Source organism: Oryx dammah, unplaced genomic scaffold (genome assembly GCF_014754425.2).
Source record: "Oryx dammah isolate SB20612 unplaced genomic scaffold, SCBI_Odam_1.1 HiC_scaffold_13, whole genome shotgun sequence".
Classification (NCBI taxonomy): Eukaryota; Metazoa; Chordata; class Mammalia; order Artiodactyla; family Bovidae; genus Oryx; species Oryx dammah.
The window spans coordinates 12,554,346-12,580,980 of NW_024070197.1; the positions used below are offsets into that span (position 1 = coordinate 12,554,346).

At 44.6% G+C, this 26,635-nt stretch overlaps 2 protein-coding genes and 1 pseudogene across 3 annotated transcripts in view; 1 reads left to right on the forward strand and 2 right to left on the reverse strand.

The window, feature by feature from the left end:
* The window catches only part of EXOC3L2 (exocyst complex component 3 like 2), a 31,219-nt gene extending 29,239 nt beyond the window's left edge, over positions 1–1,980 (forward strand). The window contains exon 12 of the mRNA XM_040252525.1: positions 1,817–1,980. Coding sequence (XP_040108459.1) covers positions 1,817–1,850 — 34 coding nt within the window. The 3' untranslated portion in view covers positions 1,851–1,980. The remainder of the gene's footprint in view (positions 1–1,816) is intronic.
* Positions 1,981–5,466: 3,486 nt separating this feature from the next.
* LOC120873261 lies at positions 5,467–7,081 on the reverse strand (annotated as a pseudogene).
* A 293-nt stretch (positions 7,082–7,374) lies between these two features.
* Positions 7,375–20,044, reverse strand: LOC120872318 (very-long-chain 3-oxoacyl-CoA reductase-B-like). 2 transcript variants are annotated; one of them, XM_040252591.1, is made up of 11 exons: positions 19,783–20,030; positions 19,407–19,453; positions 15,329–15,404; positions 14,940–15,050; positions 14,702–14,769; positions 10,062–10,106; positions 9,800–9,834; positions 9,499–9,580; positions 8,927–8,992; positions 8,287–8,436; positions 7,375–8,096 (listed from the first exon to the last, which is right to left on the reverse strand). In XM_040252591.1, the coding sequence occupies exons 1-11, from the start codon at positions 19,940–19,942 to the stop codon at positions 7,989–7,991; spliced, it is 948 nt and encodes a 315-aa protein (XP_040108525.1). In that variant the 5' UTR covers positions 19,943–20,030; the 3' UTR covers positions 7,375–7,988. The 2 variants fall into 2 exon arrangements, 1 of the variants encoding a protein (XP_040108525.1); XR_005723222.1 differs by lacking the exon at positions 8,927–8,992 and having other exon boundaries at positions 8,287–8,668; positions 9,364–9,580; positions 19,783–20,044.
* Positions 20,045–26,635: the final 6,591 nt, after the last annotated feature.

Sequence of the window (26,635 nt, forward strand, 5' to 3'; positions counted from 1 at the left end):
CACCACCACCACGACCATCATCATCACATATCCACGGAGAGAAATAAAAGCAAGTTAAACGAACATTAATGAGCAGTGAGTCTAGATGAAACAGTGAACAAAGATACTAGTCTTGCAATTTAAATAGGCTTAAAAATGTTCAAAATAGAAAATTAAGAATGCCCAGCCTGTGATACCTGTTTCTGTTCTTTGAAGGTGTTCAAGCTTGACCTCAAGGTGAGGGCTTGCTCTTTCTGTGGAGATGGGTCTGCAAGGTATATTCCTGGGAGTGGCACTGCTAGGTCTGAGAGTAAAGACATATGTTGTTCAGCTAGTTAGCTATCATCAGATTTCTCCCCACGGAGTTTGTATCATTTTGCATATCCACCAGCAATGCATGAGAAGGTGTTTCCCACCTTAGAAGTTGTTGCCAGTTTTATAGGTGAAGACTGCCACTTCAGGGTAGTTTTCACTGGAGTTGCTCTCATTATGAGTGAAATTGAATAACTTTTCATATAGTTAATGATGGCTCATATTTGTTTCTCTGTGATCTATTTCTTCTGCACATTTTAAAACATTGGGCTTTTAGTCTTTTCCTTATAAAGAGGTAAACATTTTGTGTGACAAAAGTTGTAAATATTTTCTCTGAGATCGTCACAGTTTTACTTTGCTTATAGCATCATCTTCTTTTTCAATAATCTCAACACTCCAATGTTTTATTAACTATTTTATGTGCATTGCTATCCAGTCTTGAAATCTGATAAAATATGTCCAGAGTTTCTTATAAAGACAAGTGCAAATGCTCATTTACATTTTGCACATTAATAACGACAATGAAAATGACACAACAGTTATAACTACATAAAAATATATACAAAGATTTGGAAATTCCGTGGTGGTCCAGCAGTTAGGACTCAGCACTTTCACTTCTGTGGACCCGGGTTTGATCCTTGGTCTGGGAATTAAGATCCCACAAGTCATTTGGTGTGCCCCATATACATATATTGGAGAAGGTATATAGTAACTTTACCGACAAAGGTCTGTCTAGTCAAAGCTATGGTTTTTCTGGTAGTCATGTATGGATGTGAGTTGGGCTAAAGAAAGCTGAGTGCCGAAGATTTGATGCTTTTGAACTGTGGTGCTGGAGAAGATTCTTGAGAGTCCCTTGGACAGCAAGGAGATAAACCAGTCAGTCCTAAAGGAAATCAACCCTGAATATTCATTGGAAGGACTCATGCTGAAACTCAAATACTTTGGCCACCTGATGCAAAAAACTGACTCATTCTTCAGGAAAGACCCTGAAGCTGGGGAAGATTGAAGGTAGGAGGAGAAGGGGATGACAGAGGATGAGATGGTTGGATGGCATCACGGATTTGATGGACATGAGTTTGAGCAAGCTCTGGGAGTTGGTGATGGACAGGGAAGCCTAGTGTATGCCGCAGTCCATGGGGTCCCAAAGAGTCGGACACTACTGAGCGACTGAACTGAACTGATATAATAAAAGTATAATATAGATTTATATGGATTCAAGATAGACTTAATGTTATTTGACTTATAAAACAGGTAGATACTACACAAAAAATGAGGATGTAATTTCCAGAAAAGTAAAATGTCACTTTTCTTCTTAAAATTTAACAATAAGTTTCCTGTTGTAATTACTAATTCATAGCCAAATCTTAGACTAATTCAAATTAACCTGGGTTAGAGTTAAATACTCTGCATTAAAAAAATAAGGTTTTCAATTTAATAAACATACATAGGGTTTCCCTGGTGACTCAGATGGTAAATTTGATAACATTTTGTCAAAATTAAGAACTGTTTATCCACGTCATTCTAGATCCTGGAAACACACTAGAAAAAGTGAATACTGAACAACTGATTCTTTGGAAAGCTGCACCCCTAGCCCTGGAAAACATCCTTAAGGGGCCCAGGGATCACACCCTAATGGGGGACTTCCCTGGTGGTCCAGCGGTTAAGAATCTGCCTGCTAATACAGGAGACACAGGTTCAATCCCTCTTCCAGGAAGATTCCACACTGCCGCAGGGCAGCTAAGCCCATGTACCACAACTATTGAGCCTGTGCTCTAGAGCCCAGGAACCGCAACTACCGAAGCCCCCACACCTACAGCCTGTGCTCCACAACAAGAGAAGCCAACGCAATGAGAAGCAGCACACCGCAACTAGAGGAAGCCCTCACACAGCAACCAGTGCAGCCAAATAAATAATTAAAAAAAGAATAGGGGGGTTGGGAAGGTCATATTCTGCTAATGTTCAAAATGGATAACCAACAAGGACTATTGAACATACATGTGACATGAAACTCTACTCAATGTAATATGCCAGTCTGGATGGGAGGGGGGCTTGGGGGAGAATGAATACATGTGTACGTATGGCTGAGTTCCTTGCTGTTCACCTGAAACTATCACAACATTGTTAATCAGCTATGTGTGTGTGTGTGTGTTAGTTGCTCAGCTGTGTCTGACTCTGCAACACCATGGACTGTAGCCCACCAGGCTCCTCTGTCCATGAAATTCTCCAGGCAAGAATACTGGAGTGGGGTGCCATTCCCTTTTCCACAGGATCTTCCTGACCCAGGGATTGAACCTAGGGCTCCTGCATTGCAGGCAGATTCTTTACTGTCTGAGCCACCAGGGAAATCCATTAATCAGCTATACCCTAATACAAGATAAAAGTTTAAAGTTTGAAAAAAAAAAAAGAATTGCTTTATAAAAATCCTAATGGGAAACTTACAAAGTAGCAATGATGCTGAGAACAAAGAGAGGGGAGTAATATGCAGATATTTCATTGATGTATATAGTATAATTAAAAGGTATGAGGTGATATTACTGAGGTTTTGGAAAAGGTTTCAACTATTCTTAGGGGATCAATTAAGATGCTGAGAATGAACAATCCTATTAAGATCTCAGAAAGAACATCTCCCCTATTATCATGGTGTTATCTCACTAATAGGAAATTCAGTTTCTAACAACTCTTTTCTATATTTTACTCTACTGGCTTGAGAAGCAGCTTCCTATTTTGAGAAATATATGACATAATATAATCATATATAATTAAGTTAATGGCTTAGAAAACAAAATGATAGTAATTTTAAAAAGGAGCAAGTATCTCTCTTGCTAGGTTGTGACACCAGGCTAAGAGGGCTTAGGGTTGGAAAGTAAGTCGTGGGGATTGTGAGCGGTTCAGGTATAAATCTACCTCCATTCAAGGAGAGGAAGGGCATGAGAAGAGGAAGGGCATGAGAAGAGTCTGGACAGCCCAGAATGGTCCTGGCACATGGATGTACAGTTACCACACTGGGTCAAAGACAGGCTGGTGCATCTCCTCATGCTATGGGACCCAACTCCTGCCCAGTATTAAACTGGGAACATAAGCATCTCAAAGCATGCTTGCCAAAAACAGATTATTCACCCTCATAGTATGAAGCCTAGAAGGAGAAGACATTTGATTATTTTAAAAAGTGGGCTATAAAATGATGACGTTTCTCCTTACTTCTTCTGAAAAACCCAAAGAACAAATATGTTAAAAATTTTGGGACTTCCCTGGTGGTCCAGGAGTTAAGACTTCCTGCTTCCACTGCAGGAGCCAAGAGTTTGATTCCTTATCAGGGAACTAAGATCCACTCCTTCAGGCCACATGGTGCAGCAAAAAAAAAAAAAAAACTATGACTATTAACATGTTTAGAAGGTACTTAAAACATTTGTTTGCAATCCAACTCAAATATATCTGCAACTACATTTTGGACAAGTGTTTAAAAAAATCCCGCTTAATTTTGATGCAAGTTTTCTTGTAACTCAGTGATATTTACTACTTACAAGGGCTGAATGTTTTGAAAAACAGAGCCCCAACTTTCTGCAAAACATCCTGAAAGTGCTTTTATCCTAGAAATGGGGAGGGGCTAATGATCTGCTCTTTCACTGACAACATCCTGTAGTTATTTAAGTAACACATTGTCATTTTCTTGATGTTGATTCTACAACATCATCGATAGCTATTGCTTGCTTCTTTTATATTTTTTGGCCAAGGCACGTAAGACCTTAGTTCTCCAACCAGGGATGGAAACTGTGTCCCTTGCATTGGAGACACAGAGTCTGACCACCAGGGAAGTCCCTATCTTCCATTTCTTGGTTCTCTTCTCACCTTGCCTTATCACGTTGTTGATATCTTTCAAACTCTTAGAGGCGCGGCACTGGATTTAGACAGCAGAGCACTCCTTGGCGTAAGGACTGACCCATCCATGGAAACTGATGTCAGTGTGATCGATCCAGCATCATTTGCTGGATTGTAGGCAATGGGATTATAATTTTATGTCCTGTTGTCCCTATTCTATGTCTCTGGCCATTAACAGAAGACTCTGTCTGGGTGAAATTGACATATTTTCAGCGGTAATGCTTGAAGAAGGAACAAATTTCTATTTTGTTCCCTCTGTTACGATCCTGTGCTTATGCATTTCCTTTGGGGGAAGTCTTCCCCACAAAGTCTCTTAGCACTCCCAGCCGTAGGAGAACTGCAGCGTTTGTGGACAGAAATTGGAGACAACAGTTCCCTACCCTTTTGAAGACTTCCACTGTCAGTCCAAATTTCTTTGACCCTTGGATGACAAGGTCATCCATTTCTTTGACCCAGAAGACACTGGCATCATGGGAAAGATGTCCTTGTACATTTCCCCCACCTCCTGTTTCAAAATTATTTGGGAATATAACTTCTTCACAGGTAGGAACTTTGCAGAAGCATGGAGAGCCTCCCACAGTGCAGAATCATGACTCCATACTAAATTCTCTAAAATCTGTTCTTCGATGCTGTTCAGGTGTTTCACCATGTCTCTGGAGAGTCCCTCTTCTGAGCAGATCACCACCTCTATCACTTCAGCTCAGTCACCCAGTCGTGTCCAACTCTTTGTGACCCTATGGACTGCAGCATGCCAGACTTCCCTGTCCATCACCAACTCCCAGAGGTTGCTCAAATTCATGTCCCTCAAATAGGTGATACCATCCAACCATCTCATCCTCTGTCATCCCCTTCTCCTCCTGCCTTCAATCTTTCCACAAATCAGGGTTTTTTCAAGTGAGTCAGTTCTCTGCATCAGGTAGCCAAAGTACTGGAGTTTCAGCTTCAGCATCAGTCTTTCCAGGGGACTGATTTCCTTTAGGACTGACTGGTTTGATCTCCTTGCAGTCCAAGGGACTCCCAAGAGTCTTCTCCACCACCACAGTTCAAAAGCATCAATTCTTAGGCGCTCAGCTTTCTATATGGTCCAACTCTCATATCCATACATGACTACTGGAAAAACGATAGCTTTGACTACACGAACCTTTGTCGGCAAAGTTAATGTCTGCTTTTTAATATGCTGTCTAGGTTTGTCATAGCTTTTCTTCCAAGGAGCAAGCATCCTTTAATTTCATGGCTGCAGTCACCATCTGCAGTGATTTTTGGAGCCCAAGAAAAGAAAGTCTGACACTGTTGCCATTGTCACTCCACCACCTCTATAACCTTACAAAAATAAAATGGCCACAGATTAAGAACTTTAGTAATCCAGAGAAAAGTATGAAGTGAGCTATAGGCAAAGAGGACCATTTCGAAACAACAGGCTATCAGGGAATGATGAAAAATATATATCCTGCTCTAAAATAACTGACATGTCTATTCCATGAAGTCTTTGTGTTGCCTGAACCATTGCAGTCTCTCATATTTTATAATACAAAATTTCTGCAAGTTCCTGTTTGTTTACAGCGAAGTCTATGCAAGATCCTGGCTGTTCATCTGTTGATTGAGTATAGTGTTGGCAGAGTCTCTCTCACTAGTTTCATTATGTTTTCCCTTGGATTACACAAACAAGACTCAAAAATATTTATAACTTGGTTACTTGGTGCATTTTTCAATCCAGCCACAATACTCTGTAATCAGCTCACACTCTGAGTGACTGAAGCAACAAGAGTTAATGACTGCTACTTTTTCTCTTAAATAATGCTGTCCTGTCAGTGGGGTAGAAGGTATAAATAATGTTTGTTTCAAAGTATTGTTGATCGTTACACTCCACAGTAGTCTGGGTTGTCAGTTTCCGAACAGGGCATCACCAGTGAACCTTCCAGGAGTTTATTTCCTCTTCTGCATTTTCTCCCCAAAAGAGCTTCTCATCATAACCACCAATAGTTAAAACATATTCTTCACACTCCGTGTTCACTGCTTCGCCATTGTCAGTAAACTGGAAAGGCCCAGGAGGCATTCTCTCCTTTAAAGTCTTCCTGTCAAATAGTTTTGAAACATACGGATTAAGGCAGTGCTCCTTTATCCCTCTGGCTATAGTTCACACAGTACAGCAGTGATGCAGCGAGGCTATACAGAAGCTCTAAAATCAGCAATACGAAAATCAGGATGGTAAACCTTTAAAGATGAATTCAAGGAGTCTCGTCAATTTGAGCATATAATGTCACTGGTGAAAATTGGATCCAAGCAGCACAGAAGGAAATGATGAGCTTACTAAATCATCTCCAATCATATGAAAATTATCCTCAGTATAAACAAAGTGTCCAAAAGAAATTAAAAAGCTCCTTAACACTGCAAGGAATCCTCTGCTTCCTGCTTCGTGGTAACTGTGGTGGCTCTTCATATGGATTTTGAAACACATCTTTAAAAATTGGCTCAAATTTTTTGAAAATTACAGTAGACACCTCAAAATTGCGTTTCGCTTAACTTCCTTCCAAGATACGGTTTCCAACTGTGGGGATAATGCTTTTGAGGCAGGCGACAGATAACGAACAAGCCGACCAGTGTGTAACTTCCTCTAGGCTGTAGATGTCCTGGATGGCGGCAGAGTTAGCTTGTAGTTCCCCTCGTCCGGGTTCAGCTCCCGACACAAAATGCCTGCAGCGCCACCCACATCGCGCCACCACCGCCACCTACCTCTGCTTAGTGCCCGCCCTTGTTTATCCTCCTTCCGCTGAGCGCTACCCACAACCACCCGCACCAAGGCGAGCGAAGAACGACGGCTCTTCGATGGTCTACATCCGCGCTTCGCCTCAAAAAAGTCCGTTTCTTCTCCAGGGTTCCGAGCCTGTCCTTCACCAGAAATGTGATAAAAAGCATATCATCTTAAGTGACTTCTAAATCTGCTTAGGTCATTTTATTTATAAATTTAACTTGATTGCTCCTGGATTTCTCCCAACATTTTATTATGGAAAATTTCAAACATGCAAGAAAGTCGAAAGAGGTGTACGTGTCTACCACTTAGATTCTGTTACCAACATTTTGCCATACTTGTCTAACTGTATTTCTATTTACTCTATCCATCTAACTTTTCAATGCATTTCAAAGTAAATTGTAGACATCAGTACACTTTTCCTAAATAATTCAGCCTGTATGTCATTAACCACAGTTCAATTTTTTTTTGCTGCTTTTAATTTTCGATATTAATAATAAAAGATTCTCCCACTTTCAAGATGGAAAGAAATTCATTCATGGATTCTTCTAGTTGATGTGTTTCCACTTTCACACAGCGATTTAGGGATTTCTAATTTATTTGGAGTTTATGCAGGTACATGTTGTGAGAACTAAATCCAACTTTATACATACATATATATATATATACATACACAGGGGCTCTCTGTTTTAAAAGTATTTTTATTGAGATTTAATTCACATACCATAAAATTCACCCTTTTTAATTGTGTACTAAAATTTTAGTGGGTTTTAGTATTTCACAAAATTGTGCACCTATCATTGCTACAAGCTGTATTTGTACATATATGTTATGTATGTGTGTGTGTATTTGTTTTTCTCCAAATGTCTATCTAGTCTTAGCGGCACATATTAAGAGCTGCATCTTGCTGTCAGAGAGTTGAGATGCTGCAGCTGTCACTAATGTCCGGGTATCTGGGAGACCAATTCCGTTCCACTGGTCTGTTTGTCCGGTCTCCCTAACAACGGTTCTGGTTTAGGACTCTGGTAAGGGGCGGGGGGCGACAGTCATGCGGTCACGCCTTCATGGCCTTTAGTCAAGTTCTTTCAGAAAAGAATCCTGCTACATTAAGGCTCTGCAACAGAGTAAATCCCCCAGGACTTATAAAAAACCAACTGGGCAGGAACATGGTCAGCAGGAAATCCTGGGAAGGAGAGGTACCAAGGATCAAGACACGCCCCATTCTTGAGTCTCCCCTCTCCTCTCCCGGCTCCCCAGCCCGGGCTGGGGGCCCTCCCCTTCTCTGTCCGTCTCCCCCTTTCTGAGGACTAGTGGACCCGCACCAGGGGCTGTCCCATCCAGCTCGCATCCTAGGACTGTCCCCAGGAAAGCACCTGAATAGCGTGGCTGAGGCACCCAGTGGTTTCGGAAGTGAGGCCAAGCGTGTCCAATGCTTGCCGAGCGAAGTCTTCGGAGCTCACCATGAGCAGTCCCTTTCTCAAGGGATAGGTCATATTTGTTTCAACCAAAAAGGGGCTCACTGTCTGCAGGTAGGAAAGGGATCAAGATATGAACTCCCTTCCCTCCCGAGCCTAAGCTCCCGGGCCCTCTCCAAGAATCCCTGAATCCCACCCCTCTTGCGGACCACGCCCCCAGGTATGTGCTGACCACGCCTCCCGGGCCACGCCCCCTCGAAAACCCGCCCCTTGCGACTTTCGCGCCACGGAAGCTTTTTCTTAAAAAAGGTTCTTCCTTCCTTCTTCCCTCTTTCTCTCTCTTTTCCTTCCTTCCTCCCTTCTTCTCTCTCCCTCTTTTCTTTTTTCCCCTCCCTTCCCTTCCTTTCTTTCTTAAATTTTACTGAAGTATAATTGATTTACATCCACCGAAGATTTTGACCTCACCCCCACCTCATTCCCAGCCCGCCCCTGCTCCTAGGAGCCTCCACTGAATCCAAGCTCCTCCTCCTTCAGAGCCCTCCCCTCGTGAGTTGCCCCTCCTGCCCATCTCGAGCTCCTTCCCTCCGGAGTCAGGCACCTGCACGATGACACCTTTGGAGCGGTACTCTGTGCCCACGGCCACGGAGAAGCTTCGCACAAACGCCTGCGGAGAAGGAGAGGCGGGTCCCAGGACCACGAGCTTTCCGCGCGGAGTCCTCCAGCCTGCCCCCTGTCCCGGCGTGCCGTCCCGTATCCTAGAACATTCCCTCGTTCCCGGAGGGGCCCCTCCCTCACGGCTCAGGTTCTCACCTTAACACCTGAAAGTTTCTTTGCTCTAAGCCCTCTTTTTGTTCCCATACTCTCACTCTCCATTCCAGCCGTGCCAGTCTGTGTATTCCCTGACCTCCTCCCACCGCACAGGTTCTCGAAATCCTAGCTTTCTTTTCTCTTAAAAAAAGAACACAAAATCTGACTTGCCCACTGGACTGTGCCCGAAATATCTGACCTATTAATAGCCTCAGACTCTGGTGATACATCACACACACACACACACACACATACACACGCATTCGGGTCTTTTCCGCCATAACCTTCAGGGCCAGAATTGAGGGCTACTGTAGGAATGACAGCATGACAGCCAGCCTGTGCCCGGTCTGTGGGTCTGGGTACCTTGGTGGCCGCATACACTGCTAAATATGGATAGGGCTTCCTGTCAGCTACTGAAGATATGTTGATGATGATGCCTTTGCCCCTGGAGGAGGAAGCATTAGTTGGAAGGCAGTCACTGCCAATGGGGAAGAGAGGGTCCTAGTGATTTACCCACCTCCCCACCCTTTAGTCGCTGTGCTAACCAGAAAGATCAGAGAGATAAGGAAGAGTTGGAAATGTAAATGGGAGAGCTGAGGACTAGAAATAGCCAGAGGTTGGATGAGAAAGATCCAGAGTGAAAGATAAAGAGACTGCCTCTTACCTGCTGACCATTCGGGGCAGGAGGATTCTAGTCATCTGCAGGAGGAATGAAGAGGATCCTGTCTTTCCTTCTTTCCACTGCTTTCACCTGCCCAGACTCCGGGCCCCTCCTCAAGTTCACTCCTGTCCCCCTACTTTCCATCAGGGACTATTCTGCTAGCACTGCCTCCATGCCAAGTCCAGTACTGGGGGATATTGAGGACCACCCAGAGTGATCAGAGCTACGCTGACTCTGAACCCAGTCCCTTGTAGCCCTGACTCACCTGGGCCACAGACATCATGTTGCAGTTTATAATATCCTGGAGTTTCTAGGGGAAGAAAATGGAACCAATCAGTCCTTTCCTTCACCACAACTCTGTCACAACTCCCATATTTTCTAGCTTACTTTTCTTTTAATGTGGAACACAGTTTTTAAAAGTTGCATCTACTAGAATTTAAAATACACATAAACTTCGACGCATCGACTCCACTTCTGGAAATGTATTCCTTTCTAAGATACTCACATATGTGGGGAATGCACATGTCCAAAAATACACATTATAACACAATTTGTAGTCGGATATACCAGGAAACAGCCTGAATATCCATCAATACAGGGATGACTAAATAAACACTGGGTAGCCCATGGATAGACCACTGAACAACAAGTAAAAAGAATGGATCAGCTAATTATTCTGATTAAAATGATCCCCAAGATACATGTCTACTTGTGAAAGGTAAAGTGCAGAACAATAGGCTGCTGCCATTTGGATAAAAATTACATATACATCCTTCTGTAGGCATAAAGAGAAAAATCTATCACTATTTTAAACTGGGGGGCACTTGTGGGGAATAAGATTGAAGGGAGAAGGGAGATTTTCACCTTCTTTTCGTAAACGTCTCTCTTTGGATTTTCTGATCAGTAAACTATTTATAAATGCATAACATATACATACCAAAGTGCACAATTCTTAGAGTAAAAACTGAACACAAATCTTTAGCTTCTACCCACATAATGGAAGTATTGAGACTTCCTTGGTGGTCCAGTGGCTAAGACTCTACATTCGCAATACAGGGGGCCAGGTTCAATCCCTGGTCAAGGAACTAGAACCCACAGGCCGAACTAAAAGATCCCACAGCCGCAACTAAGACCCAGCGCAACCAAATAAATAAATAAAATATTTTTTAGAAGATTCAATGCAACTGCTATTAAAATCCTAGTAGCATATTTTGCAGAAAGAAAAACCCTGCCCAAAATTCATGTGGAATCTCAAGGGACCCTGATATTAGCCAGACTAATCTTGCATCCATCATTTCCACTTCTGGGTATATGCCCAAAAGAATTAAAAGCAGGTACCCAACACTAAAAGCCTCTTGATGAAAGTGAAAGAGAGTGAAAAAGTTGGCTTAAAACTCAACATTCAGAAAACGAAGATCATGGCATCCGGTCCCATCACTTCATGGGAAATAGATGGGGAAACAGTGGAAACAGTGTCAGATTTTATTTTTTGGGGCTCCAAAATCACTGCAGATGGTGACTGCAGCCATCAAATTAAAAGACGCTTACTCCTTGGAAGAAAAGTTATGACCAACCTAGATAGTATATTCAAAAGCAGAGACGTTACTTTGCCAACAAAGATCCGTCTAGTCAAGGCTATGGTTTTTCCTGTGGTCATGTGTGGATGTGAGAGTTGGACTGTGAAGAAGGCTGAGTGCCGAAGAATTGATGCTTTTGAACTGTGGTGTTGGAGAAGACTCTTGAGAGTCCCTTGGACTGTAAGGAGATCCAATCAGTCCATTCTGAAGGAGATCAGCCCTGGGATTTCTTTGGAAGGAATGATGCTAAAGCTGAAGCTCCAGTACTTTGGCCACCTCATGCGAAGAGTTGACTCTGAAAAAGACTCTGATGCTGGGAGGGATTGCGGGCAGGAGGAGAAGGGGACAACAGAGGATGAGATGGCTGGATGGCATCACTGACTCGATGGGCATGAGTCTGAGTGAACTCCGGGAGTTGGTAATGGACAGGGAGGCCTGGCATGCTGCGATTCATGGGGTGGCAAAGAGTCGGACACGACTGAGCGACTGAAGTGAACTGAAACCCAACACTGCTGTATTTAAAATGGATAACCAACAAGGACCTATCGTATAGTATGTGGAACTCTGTTCAACGTTATGTGCCAGCTTGAATGGAAGGGGTTTGGGGAAGAATGGATACATGTCTATGTATGGCTGAGTACCTTCACTGCTCACCTGAAACTACCAGAACATTGCTAATTGGCTATACCCCAATACAAAATAAAATGTTTAAAGTTTGGGGAATAAAAAGCAGGTACTCAACAGATATTGGTATATCAACGGTTCATAGCAGCATTATTCACAACAGCTAATAGGTGGAAACAACCAAGTATCTATCAACAGTGAAGAGATAAAGGGTGATACATATTAATACATATGATGGAATATTATTCAGCCTTAAAAAGAAAATTGGGACACAGGCTGTGACATGGATGGACCCTGAAAATACTACGCTAAGTGAAACAAACCAGGCCCAAAAGAATAAATACAGTATGATTCCACTTATAGGAGGCATCTAGAATAGGCAAATTCATAGAGACAGAATGGTGGTTTCCAGGACCTGCAGGTAGTTAGGAACTGGGGGTTACTGTTCAACAGGTAGAGAACTGAAAAAGTTCTGGAGATGGATGGAGGGGATTATTTCACATCAGTCTGAGTGTACACAATACCACTGAACTGCACACATAAGAGTCAAAATGACAAAATTTAAGTTATCTATATTTCCCATAACTTAAAAGCAAAGAACAGAAAAAGAATGAAATTTTGATATTTGCTAACAACACAGATGAAGTTGAAAACATGCTAACTGAAATAAGCCAGACACCAAAGGAAAACTATTCTGTGATTTCTCCTGTATGAGGTATCTAGAATTAGCAAGCTTGCAGACACAGAGAAGTAGAAATAGATGTTACCAGGGAATAGGGAAGAATGTGGAGATACTGCTTAATAGGATCTGTTTAACTTACAGGTCCTGTATTTAACTTATACTGCTTAATGAGCTTCTGTTTGGGATGATGGAAAAGTTTTGGAAATACACAGTGGTGACGGCTGTACTACATTGTGAATGTATTTAATGCCATGAAGTTGCAAACTTTAAAATCGTTAAAATGGCAAGTTTTATGTTATATATGTCACAATTTTTAAAAAAATTTATGCTGATATTTCCATTACCCTGGCTCCATGTGGACCTTGTTATATTATCTATTATTTCTCTTGTGTTCAATCATGAATTTTCTTCTAATAATCCTGGTTATATTTTTTTGGTGCTGAATATTTAATATTAAAAAAAAATAACTGCTAATTTGAGTCTCTGGACTACATTGTTTTTCTCTAAAAATGGTTTGGTTTTGTGTCTCCCAGGTAGCTAAACTAGGGGATGCCAAAATATCAGATCCACATAATCCCAGTGGAATTAAGATCATCTGAGAATTGGCTTCAGTTCTTATGAAACCTGCCGCTGTGCTGTGCTTAGTCGCTCAGTCATCTCCAAGTCTTTGTGACCCACTGGACTGTAGCGCACCAGGCTCCTCTGTCCATGGGATTCTCCAGGTAAGAATACTGGAGTGGGTTCCCACGCCCTCTTCCAGGGCCTATGAAACCTACTTTACCCTAACTCCTGGATTACAGTGTTCAGGATTCCAACCTAAAATCTGAGATATTTTCCAAAGCTTTGTGCTATGTTATTTGTTGCAGCTCCAAACACTATCTATGTTGAAGGGGAATGTTGCTTCAAATGTCAGATTTCACCTCTCTTGCATTCTCTCTTCCCTCAAATCTTGATGTGACAATTCCTCATTGACTTAGTAGGTTGATGCCTTCAAACAGTTATTTTAAAACTATTTTATCCAGCTCTCCTACTTGTTCTCATTTGCAGGGTTAGTCTTCAGTCACAACTTCCTCTAATACCAGAGGCAGAATACACAGGCTAATTCTCCTTGCATTTTCTAAAATGCCTTCTTTTTCTGTTCTGACTTCTGTTATCACAGATTAATTTTGATTGGAGCATAATTGCTTTACATTGTTGTGTTAGTTTCTGCTGCACAACGATGTGAATCAGCTCTGTGTATACATACATCCCCTCCCTCTTGGACCTCCCTCCCACTCGCTTATGCATTCCTTCTGAAATAATAATACTTAGAATTTATTTATTTTTTTGTGTATAGCAAAGTTTTATTAATGTGATCAAAGGACAGGGAAAGCTTTTGATATAGACATCAGAAGGGGGACGGAGAATGCCCCCACTCCCACAACAGACGTCTTAAACTAACATGATTAGAACAGTAGAGATTTAAAAGCCATCCTGATCTCCTATGTCTAACAATAATAGCCCTCATTTATGGAGCACACAACTTAGGTTTATGTGCATTATGTTGTCTTATCAGCTGATATTATCTTATCAGCTCTACGAGGTCAGCAAAAAAACACTGATTCCCATTTTATAGATATGAGACTGAGGCGCTGATTTTCCCACGTGGCTCATTCCCCGCCCCCTACTCTTTTTTTTGGCCACACTGTCGGCCACGTGAGATCTTATTTCCCTGACCACGGACAGACCCCCCAGGGGGGGGGGGGGGGGGTCATAGCAAGCACGGAGTCTTAACCACTGAACCGCCAGAGAAGTCCCTCATTTCTCCAGAAAGTTAGCACCGGAGAATATAAAACGGGCAGAACCAGACTCAATTTAGACAGTGGTCCTGGTTGAGCACTGCAGAAGGGCGCCCCATGGAAGGAGAGCATAGATTCCTAGCTCTCCAAACACGTAATCAAGCTAGTGTACTGCGCGGGGTTTTCCAACAGAGGGAGCAGTGTAAGGCAGAGGTCCCGCGGACTAGTTCTCGGTGTTACTCACTTTGCCGATGTCCTCACAGTCGAGCAGTTTACTCAAGTGGGTTGTATATTTTTGGCCCACGTTGTTTACTGAATGAGAGGGGACAAAGTGCTTGTGTCACTCCAACAGTCCCTGGGACACCGGGCGGGGCCAAAGGGGAGTGTTTGCCAGAGAGGGCGACCAGGAGAGTGTTCCGGGGTCAGGGTGAGCCCGAGGGCGGCTGAGAGCAGCGCCTCTCCCAACGGGCACGGGGACATACCCAATACTCCGATCTCCAGGTCCTTCAGTCCCGCCTCAATGGTCTCGTAGATTTCCAAGCCCCCGGTGAAATCCACCTGAATCACTCGTGCACTTTTGCCGTAAATCCGCTCTGGGAAGTGTGTGAGGGGTTGAGGAGGAGAGGCGGAGTGGGAGCCAGGCTTTTGGCTGCAACTCATCTCTGCCTGCATCTCACTCCAGTCTCAGTTCAGCCCCAGGCCCTTACCCCATCCTTCGCAGGCCCCAGAGGCAGTGGGAGCTTGCTCCCTGCACCTGCCTCGACCACGCCCTGACCACGCCTTCGACCACGCCCCGACCACGCCCCGTCAAACCTCAGCCGGTGAGCCAGGAGGGCAGGGTTTCCGAGCTCCCCTCCTTTCCTTTACTCACCTATCTCCTTTGCCTCGTGCTTCAACTTGCTCAGGTCTCGACTGATGAGGACGACGTTCAGACCTCTCCGGGCGAGCTGCAGGAGATGCATTCGTCTATTTATTCACGAAAGCCACAAATATTTACTGTTTGCTGACAGCGTGCTGCGCTGTTGTAGGCGCTGCCGATGTAGAGGTGAACAAAAGAGAAATAAGGGACGTCGGCCCTCGCGGAGCATGCATTCTGGGGCCAGAGTATTCCAGGCAGAAGGAACAGCAAGTGCAGGCCCTTGCGCAAAGGCTGGCTAGCTGAAAGGACAGCACACAGCCCAGGGTGCACTGAATGAAGTATTCTTGCCTGGGAAATCCCATGGACAGAGGGCCCTGGACACGACTTAGTGACTAAACAACAACTAGCCTCCCCTGCCTTCGTACCCACTCGGGGACATCGCTGCAGCTTTCTCCCATTTTCCCCCTGCATCACGCTCTCTCTTTTCTGGATGATTCCCATCCAACGTGCAGACCTGCCAGAAGGTCTTCTTTGTTCCAGTGTTTCCCCATTTCTCATCACGCCACCCCACTTTACTCAACATTCTAAGAACTGCTTACCCTGGCTCTCTCCTGGCCCGCTTGTACCCACTCCGGTTGGACTCCTGCCCCCACTGTGCCACCCAAACCACTCTGGTCAACAGTAACTTCCACGGTGGTAAACCCAGTGCCGTTATCAGCACCTCCCAGCAGTAGCTGACACGTTCAGCACCCCCTCCTCCAGGCAACGTTCTTTCCCTGGCTTCCAAGACATCTCTTCCAACCTTGGTTTCCCTCCTGCTCTGGCTCAGATCTTGTGCCTCATCTTCTGTGTGTCTTAACTTTGAGCGCTCCAGGGAGCAATTTGGGGGGATTCAGACTGTGCTCCCCTTCTCCATCCACACCCACTACCATGGGCGTCTCATCTAGCACTGGGACTTTATTTTTTTTACAATACTATGTATTTTATTTTTGGCTGTGCTGGGTCTCCATTGTTGTGCGGGCTTTTCTCTAGTGGTGGTAGTCAGGGGCTACTACTCTCTAGGTGCAGTGATGGGGTTTCTCTTCCTGGTGGCTTCTCTTGTTGGAGAGCATGGGCTGTAGGCACATGGGCTTCAGTAGTTGCAGGATATGGGCTTCGTACCTGTGGCTTCCAGGCTCTAGGGCACAAGTTCAGTAGTTGTGAGGCATGGACTTAGTTGCTCCTCAGCATGTGAGATCTTCCCAGACCAGGGATCAAACTCATGTCTCCTGCACTAGCAAATGGATTCTTTACCGCTGGATCACCAGGGAGGACCCCTAGTCTTAGGACTTTAAATGGCATTGTTATGATGCTGATGCTCCAATTTCTATCTCCACCCATTCTGAACTCCAGAATCGCATTTCCAACTTCTGGAACTTCACAACTTGGATACCTAACTGGTATCTCAAATGTGTGTGTTAGTCGCTCAGTCATGTCCAACTCCTTGCAACCCCATAGACTATATAGCCCACCAGGCTCCTCTGTCCATGGGATTTCCCAGGCAAGAATATTGGAGGTTGCCATTTCCTATTCCAGGGCATCCTCCCAACCGAGGGATCAAACCTGGGTCTCCCGCACTGCGGGCAGACTCTTTATCATCTGAGCCACCAAGGAAGATAGAATGTCCAAAATGTCAAACTTAGAATGTCCAAAACTAGACTCCTTTCCACTTCCCCCAAATCTGATCCTCTCCTCAGTTCAACTCCATTGCAGTAATGGCAGCTCCATTCTTTGAGGTATTCTGGTCACAAATCCTATAAGTAATTTATTTTATGAGGTCAGCATTATCCTAATAGCAAAAATCAAACAAAGATGACAAGAAAACTACAAACTAATATCTCTCATAAACTTAGACACAAAAGTTCTCAATGAAATATGAGTAAATCAAGTCCAGCAATATAGAAAATGATGAGGTAATGCTCAAGCTGGGATTTATTGCAGGAATGCAGGGTTAGTTCAACTTTTGCAAAATCAATTGATGTAATTTACCATATAATCAGACTAAAGAAGGAAAACCATATGATCACCTCAACAGACAGAAAAATTACCTGACAAAAGCCAACTATCCATGATAAAGAAAAAACAAAACAAAACTCTTAGCAACCTAGGTATAGAAAGGGCCTCTCTTGACCTTATAAAGGTCCTATAAATATATACATACACACATACATGAATTTTAAAAACCTAACATTATGCTGAATGGTTGAAAACTGAATACTTTTCCTCTAAGAACAGGAACAAAGCAAGGATGTTACCTCTTACCACTTCTCTAAATGTCCTATTTAATTTCCTGGGCAGTACAATAAGGCAGAGAAAAGAAATGAAATGTATGCAGATTGGAAAGAAGAAATAACATTGTCTCTGTACATGGATGACATGTCTGTCTACATAGAAAATCTCAAGAAATTTACAAAATGGTTACAAGAACTAAGTGGGTTTAGCAAATTTTCAGCTTATATAAGGTCAGAGGTTTGGAGTCATACTCTACATCCAATCTTTAGAATAAATCTTGTCAGTACAAGAATTCCCTTATAGCTCAGTTGGTAAAAAATCCACCTGTAAAGCAGGAGACCCTGGTTTGATTCCTGGGTTGGGAAGATCTGCTGGAGAAGGGATAGGCTACCCACCCCACTATTCTTGGGCTTCCCTTGTGGCTCAACTGGTAAAGAATCCATGAGTACTAATGTCAAAATCAATCTGAAATTTTGGGACTTCTCTGGCGGCCCAGTGGCTGACTCTGTGCTCCCAGTGCAGAGGCCAAGGTTTGATTCCTGGTCAGGGAACTAGATCTCATATGCTGCAATTAATAGATGCAGCATGCTACAATGAAGATCAACAATTCCCTGTACTAAGGGAATTTGCTGCAGGTCAACTAAGATCTGGCACAGCCAAAATAAATGAGCTGATAATTCTATAACCAAAATGCAAGTACTTCTCATGCCCCGATGCGACCACACTTGGATGAGGCATCAAGATCTCTTGCTTGGATTTTGCAAGAGCATGCATAAGCAGGATCTCCCTGCTTGCATCCTCAGGCCCTATAGTATCATATCCCTCTTCAGAACACATCTCACTCAGTAGATGTTAAAGCCTCCACAATAACCTACCGGATTCCCCATGATCTGTCCTGAAATTGCATTTCTGCCCTCATGTCCACTCCTCTCTCCTTGTGACTCTGATACAATCACAGCCGGCCTTTTCTTGCTTCTCCAACAAGTGATGCTCCCTGCTGCAGGGCTTTGCACTGGTGATTTCTTCTCCCCGGAAATTCCTTCTCCCAGTCTCCTTCTCATCTTTGCTCAATGCTGCCTTCTCAGTGACACATTTGATTACCCTATATAAAAATTGGAACCTGCACATCTCCAGGGCTCCCTCTTCTTCCTTGATTTATTTTTAACTCTTTTTAAAAATTTAAATCTATTTCTTTCTTTCTATTTTTGGCCACTCCGTGTGGCATGTGGGATCTTAGTTCCCCGACAGGGACCAGAGATGGAATCCTTGCCCCCTGCAGTGGAAGCACAGTCTTAACCACTAGACCACCGCAGAAGTCCCTCTCTTTAACTCTTGTGACAATTTGATGGGCTTCCCTGGTGGCTCAAGCAGTAGAGAAACCACCTGCAATGCAGGAGACCTGGGTTCAATCCCTGGGTCAGGAAGATCGCCTGGAGAAGGAAATGGCAACTATTCCAGTACTTGATACACTATACATTTCATTTGTTTATCTTACACCTAGCTCCCCTCACTACAACATAAGCTTCCAGAAGACAAGTTCATTTTTATTTTTTTTAATTTCTTTTGTTTACTGTTGTACCTCCTAGCATCTAGAAGATGCCTGGTGCATGGAGGTGCTATATAAATATGTTTTGAATGAATAAATTAGAAGAAGCCCAGTGTAAACACCTGCCCCCACCCTGGGGAGCAGAGGAAAGGCTCCCTGGAGAGGATGTCTGCGGGAACCAGAGACAGCACAGCATTCTCAGTCTGACAGAGTTAGCTGACAACAGGCAAACAGGAAGAGCCCTCCCATCACCCACCCCAAGCCCTGGCTCACCTCATGTGCGTAAGCCTTGCCGATGCCGCTGGTGGCTCCTGTCACCACTAGAAAGGAGAGGAGGAAAGGGCAGGAGGGGATCCCCACCCTCTCCTACCCCCGTCATCCTCTTCATGTCCCTCTTGTCCCTTTTTGCACCTTTTCTGGGAATCCCCCTCACTGAGACCCAACCCTCCTGGTTTTCGTCCTCCTCTTTCATCGGCAAGGGGCTCTGACACCTCGGACAGGTTGGAGGACTTCATACATGTCCAGCCTTCACCCGTCATGCTTCCAGGGGTCCCTGGCCTCTGCCCTGACTAGGGGTCCTCACCGGTCATCTGTCCGTGTTCCTGCTGCCCAGCCTCTACCTGCTTAGTGCAGAGCCCTTCTTCCTTACCTGCCCAGGCCCCGTGCGCCCGGAGCCAGTGGTTGCTCCGGCGTGCCTGAGGCAGCAGATACACATAGACTGTGGAGCCCACCGCCCAGGTCGCCCACAGCAGCAGGAACAGGGCTGTAACCGCTCCCAGCACTCTCAGCGCGTCCCACTCCGCCTCCATCACAACCCCGACCAACAGATCACCCGACCTAGGACCAAGGGGGTTTTTCAGGGGCAGCTATTAGAAACCTGGGCGTTAGCCCCGCCCACACTGCCAGTCAAGCGTCTCACCCCGCCTCTCTCCCTAGCTACGCCCAATGAGGGTTTAATCTAACCAACAGCCACGCCCATAGCCCCTTGGTGGGTCCACACCTGAGCTCAAAGTCCGCTCCCAACGCCTGCAAAGCCAGCTTACATCCAGCCTCCCCTCAACCTACAGAGCTGGGCAAAGCGTATCCACAGATAACCTCCATTTGGGTCACTGAACTCAATCTCGCTGTTGGTGGGTGAAGGCCAGAACTGAAACGAGGGACCAATCACGTGGTTGTTCAGGCACCAAGTTGTGTCCGACAGGCAGGGTTTATCGATACACAGTTTGTCAGAAGAACCTCACCGACAACTTATCTGCCGGGGCAGTATAAAGGCCGGAGGTCTTACAGTGGCTCTATGTAACCTTTCTCCTCACTTCTCCTTGGCAAATTGTTTTTTTCACTTGTTCTTCGCATTTATTATTGAATAATTTGTTGTTGTTCAGTCCTGAAGTTGTGTCCAATTCTTTGCCACCCCATGGACAACAGCACGCTAGGCTCCTCTGTCCTCCACTACCTACTGGAGCTTGCTCAGATTCATGTCCACTGAGTTGGTGATGCTATCCAACGATTCCATCCTCTGTGGCCTCCGGTCTTCTTTTGCCTTCAATCTTTCCCAGCATCAGGGGCTTTTCTAGTGAGTCAGCTCTTCACTTCAGGTGGCCAAAACACTAGAGTTTCAGCTTCAGAAACAGTCCTTCCAATGAATATTCAGGATCGATTTCCTTTAGAATTGACTGGTTTGATCTTGTAGTCCAAGGGACTCTCAGAAGTCTTCTCCAGTGCCATAATTAGAAGGCAATTATTTGACAATAATAAATTGTAATTATCATCTAATGATTATGGCTATGGTTTAATAACATAAATTATAGTTATTTAGAATAAATATTATTATTATTTAATAATGGGGTTCCCTGGTCGGTCAAACAGTAAAGAATCCGTCTGCAATGTAGGAGACCCGGTTCGATCCCTAGGTAGGGAAGATCCCCTGGAGAAAGGAATAGTTACCACTCCAGGATTCTTGCCTGGAGAATCCCATGGACAGAGGAGCCGGGCAGTCTATAGTCCATGGGTTTCAAAGAGTCGGACACGACTGCTGTGGTAAAATAAATATACGTAACATAAATTTTACCATTTTAATCCTTTCAAAGTATAGATATAATTCAGTGACATTAGGTGCACTCACAAGATTGTGCAACTGTCACCACATCCTAGAGCTATTTCATCATCCCTGATAGAAAAGAAGAAAACAGGTGCCAAGTGGACAAAGCAAGATTTAATAACTAACTTAATGGTTGTTTCAACCCCACCAGAATGTAACCTTTATTCAACCTAGGGTCGCCTGATTGGTACTGAGCCTTGCTGTTCAGTCACCCAGTCGAGTCCGATTCTTTGCAGCCCTGTGGACTGCAGCCTGCCAGGCCTCTCTGTCCCTCACTATCTCCCAGAGTTGGCCCAGGTTCATGTCCAATGAATCAGCAATGCTAGAGAGGTAGGCCACCCAATAAGCCCTTCCATCCCCTTAGGAGGATAGCCTTGACTCAAACAATGAATTTTTTGCTGAAAAGATCCTTTTTTCAACTCCCTTTCTGCCTTTAACAACTTCCCTTTTCTACAGCTCAGTGGAGATCCTTTCTACGGCTAGATGGGATGTAGCCTGATGCATGAACCATTGAATAAAGCCAATTTGATCTTTAAGTTTACTGAGTTGGGACTTTGTGTTTTTTAACAGATTTGGTGGCAGCAGCAGGACAAAGGGGATTTCTGATGGCTTTGGAGACAGCAGGAGACAGGTGTGGCACCCCGTGAACCCTTTGGGCTCACTGTCTTTCTGGCCATTTCCGAGGATCCTGGGTGAGTTCTTGGTTCTGAGTTCTGTCCTATTTGTGTCAAGTTCCTGACCTAGTGGGCTTTCCAGTTAGTTTTCCCATTTGTCTGGAATTACTAGTTCCATGTCGGGAACAGCCGGGGACCACTGCAGTTTCCCATTTGTCTGGAAGAAGCCTGCAATTCTCATTCTTTGGAGTCTGCTGGTTCAGTCCTTTCCCCAGTCCCTGGTTCCATGTTGGGAACTGGTCATGGTGTACACAGGACCTTTTCTGGGCCAGGATGCAGTAACAGCTCTTGATCTTCACCAATATATTAAGGTACATGTGTTTGCTTGTTTTGAATCAATGAGAGCTGTTGCTAACTGGGACCTCAGAGGTCAAAAGCTGCAAAAATTGATGGGTCTGGATGGAGCAAGAACAGAGTTATGACAAAAAGGAATATAAATCCTAGCAGCACAAGACACTATTACTAAGTTTAAGTAATCCCTCCAATGTAGACCTTATTTCTATGGGATCCATGTCAAAGTGTTTCCTGTGAGACTGAATCCATGTTCTTGCAATGACAAGCAATCTTATTGTCTAGTACTACTCTGGCTAATGAAGTTCGGGCCTTTTGCTGGCAGGTTATGGCTTAAACCTGATCTTTTATGTCCTTTACAATCTGTCCTTGATATAGAAGAGAAAGAATTAAAACAAAAATTCTCTAGTTTAACAGAGGTGCCCCCAAATCTATGGGGTTATTTCTCTCTCTCTTTTTTCTTTCTTGCATTTTAAGCTTTATTTATGAAACAGTGAGATGCTCTCTTTTATATTAGCATTTAATACTTACGAGAATTGGTCTATTTACTGTAACCTGCCTTCGTAACTAAACCATTTTTATTGTTGTTTAGTCACTAAGTTGTCTCTGAGTCTTGTGACACCAAGGACTGTAGTCTGCCAGGCTCCTCTGTCCATAGGAATTTCCCAGGCAAGAATACTCAATCTGTGGGCTATTTCTATTCCTGACTTTGGGAAAGCAAAAAGTGCAGAGCTGGTAAAATCTCTGACATATGTGGTTAGACCTCTTTCTAAACTGCCTCAATATTCATTAAAGCCTGAATCCATACAAGGCCTCATACCAACTATAGACAATCTAACCACCAAGGGTTAATCATACTGGTCTGGCTGACTGGAAACCCTAATGAGGACTTCCCTGGTGTTCCAGTGGTTAAGAATCTGCCTGCCAGTGTGGAAGACACAGATTTGATCCTGGTCTGGGAAGATCCCACGTGTCATGGGGCAACTAAGCCTGTGGGCCACACCTGCTGAGCCCCCTCTCTCTAGAGCCTGTGAGCTGCAACAAGAGAAGCTACCACACCACGAGAGAGTGGCCCCAGCTCACCATTGCCAGAGCCTGCCTACAGCAGTGAGGACCCAACACAGGGGAAAAAAATCGAATGGTTGGGAAGCTGTTTACAAGATAGTTACTCCCTGCTTCCCAGTTGTTTCAAACACAAACATTCTTTTGTCACTAATTCCACCAGGCTCAAAATGGTTCACTGCTGTAGCTCTTTGCTTGGCTTTTTTTCCCCCCAGCATCCCTGTGGACCCCAACAGCCAACATCTATGTACCTTTACTTGGAACAATCAACAATATACTTGGACACTCATGTGGCAAGCGTCCACAGAGACCCCTTCTTATTTCTCCCAAGTGCTCCACCAGGGTCTGAGCACCCTCCACTTCCCCAGGAAGTCGACTCTCTTACAATATGTAGATGAACTCTTGCTTTGCTCAGTGTTCCCTAAGAGACGTCCATAAATGATTCTATTTATTTGCTGCAACAGTTAGTTCAAAAGAGACATGAAGTCTCTAATGCAAAATAACACCCATCTCTAGACACTTGTTTATTACCTAGGTCATAATCGAAGTGCTGAAGGAATCCAATTGTCTCCCAAACAGATTAAGTTAACCCAAGAATTTCCTTGACCCACAACTAGGCAACAGCTTGGTGGATTTCTAGTCCTGGCTGGCTACTGGAGATCCTCATTTTCCTCTCTATAAACTTACTAAGGGCTTCCTCGGTGGCGCCAGGGGTAAAGAACCCGCCTGCCAACGTAGGAGATGCAAGAGATGCGGGGTTTGAGCCATGGGTCCGCATGATTTCCCTGGAGGAGGAAATGGCAACCCACTCCAGTATTCTTGTCTGGAGAATTCTGTGGATGGAGAAGCCTGTGGGCTACAGTCAATGGCGTCGTGAAGAATCAGGCACAACTGAGCAACTAACACTTTCAAACTTTCATTGCCTTTTATAGCAGCACACAAGTGGATTCAGAGAGTAGTGCCCACCCCAACTCTAAGGCTGTAACTAAAACTGTGCTCCACAGGGTTAACAGAAATTGGTGACTAACAAATTCTTGAGCTGGTCTTACAGAACAGCAACCAAGGAAACACCTTGTTTAAAAAAATAAACAAATCTCTACTTGTAACTCGCCTTCACTGACCAAGCTTGCCCTTTTTTTTTAATGCCTTAACCACCCCTATAGATAACACTACTGACCGATGGGTCACTATAGTAATGGGGGCTTAAACTGTTTTTCAGGAACCTGGAGCCAGCTCTTGTCCTGTCCGAGTCAGCTGAGACTGACTGGGACCACCGACCCTAAAGCTGGTTCTGCACAAGTGTCCAACGGATGCCCTTTTGACATCAGAGGGGCAAAAACTCCAGTCTCAGAGTGCGCTGTGTGAGCAGTCGTGTCCGACTCTTTGTGACTGTACCCCTTCAGGCTCCTCTCTCCATGGGATTCTCCAGGCAAGAATACTGGAGTGCGTTGCCATTTCCTCCTCCAGGGGATCTTCCCAACCCAGGGGTCAAACCCTTCTCTCCTGCGTCTCCTGCATTGCAGGCAAGTTCTTTACTGCTGGGCCATTGGGGAAGCCCCTCAGATTGTACTAAAGCACTTCCATTTTTTAACATGCATCTCATGAAGAATTATGTATTAATAATTAGTATCTCATGTATTAATAATTCAGAGACATCTGTGCAGAATGCCAGTTACTTCACCTTTTCCCCTACCTCCAATCTCCTTTCCCCACGCTTATGATCACTCTAACTCTTTCACCCACAGATACTCCAAGTTCCTCACCTATGAGGAGCAGGATTTGTGGATTTGAGATCTTGTTTGGCTGCTTTGTGAATAAACTTTTTCTGTTGCAAACCTTAGTGTCTCGGCCTTTGGCTTGCTTCACTGTGGGCAAATGAACCTGGTTCAGTAACAAATTTGGTGAGCCATCCTGGAGATAAAGGTTCAGACGGACTTTTTGCTGGTTATTCATTGGCCCCTTGCTGACACTGAGAGTCTGTGGACTAGTCTGAGCAGCTGCCTGGCCCCTTGTTTTAGGGACTGTCCCCTGGATATCCCTCACCACAGTGCCACTGAACTTCAGAGCTCAGGGTTTGTTTGGGTTTTTTTGTTTTTTGTTTTTTTTTTTTGCAGTAGAGACGTCTTTTGGTAGCAAGCAACCTTGTTAAAATATACCTGTGCCAGGGAATTCCTTGGTGGTACAGGGGTAAAGAATCCACTTGCCAATGCAGGGTGCGCTAGTTCAATCCTTGGTCCAGGAAGATTCCACATGTCTTAGGGCAACTAAGCTGGTGTGCCACAAGTACCGAAGCCTGTGCACCCTAGAACCTGTGCTGCACAAGAAGAGAAGCCATCACTATGAGAAGCTTGCACACTGCAACTAGAGAGTAGCCCCTGCTTGGTGCAATGAGGCTTCCCTGGTGGTGCTAGTGGTAAAGAATCGGCCTGTCGATGCAGGAGCCACAGGAGACCTGGGTTTGATCCCTGGGTTGGGAAGATCCCCTGGAAGAGGGTGTGGGAACCCACTCCAGTATTCTTGCTTGGAGAATCCCATGGACAGAGGAGCCTGGCAGGCTATAGTTCATGGGATCACAAAGAGTAGGACATGGCTGAAGTGACTTAGCATGTTGTATCTAAAGAATGACTGTGTGCAGCAACAAAGACCCAGTTCAGCCAAAAATAAACTAAAAAAAGAAAAACTAAAAGCTTGTGATTAGGTTTAAAAAAAATCCGCCTTCCAAAGCAGGGGACTTGGGTTCCATCCTTGGTCAGGGAACTAAGATCCCCCATGCCATGAGGCCACTAAGCCTGTGCACTGCAACTAGAGAAAACCCAAGAGCTGCCCCCCCACACACAAAAAAGACCTGTTCATATTTTAGCTAAATGTGAAACCCTTTCTTCTCTTTACTCTGGCATTGGCCTAGCAAGATAATGCCCTCATCATATCTCCCAGGCCCTTGGTGAGTGAAGCAACCTTTCAGACTGCTGAATATTTCATCAAAAACTCACCTGTCCGTGAGGTGAGAGATCCCGGCTGATCCTTCCTGGGGCCCAATTTTCTTCTGTTCACGATGTCACTGCAAACCATGACTGACTCCCCTTAGAAGTCTCAGCTCCTGTGGCCAGAATATCCGGTGCCTTGTCTTTCCCTTCTCTTGTTATGCCCATGCTTACCCCATTACACAGGAATACCTACGTCACCTGGAGGAGGGCCTGGCAATCCACTCCAATATTCTTGCCAGGAGAATCCCAAGGACAGAGGAGCCTGGTGGGCTACAGTCCATAAGGCCACAGAGTCGGACACGACTGAAGTGACTTCACATATACACACGCACCCCTATGTAAATCTTTGTACACTTGCACCCGCCACCTACTCATGATTATCTAGATCAGATC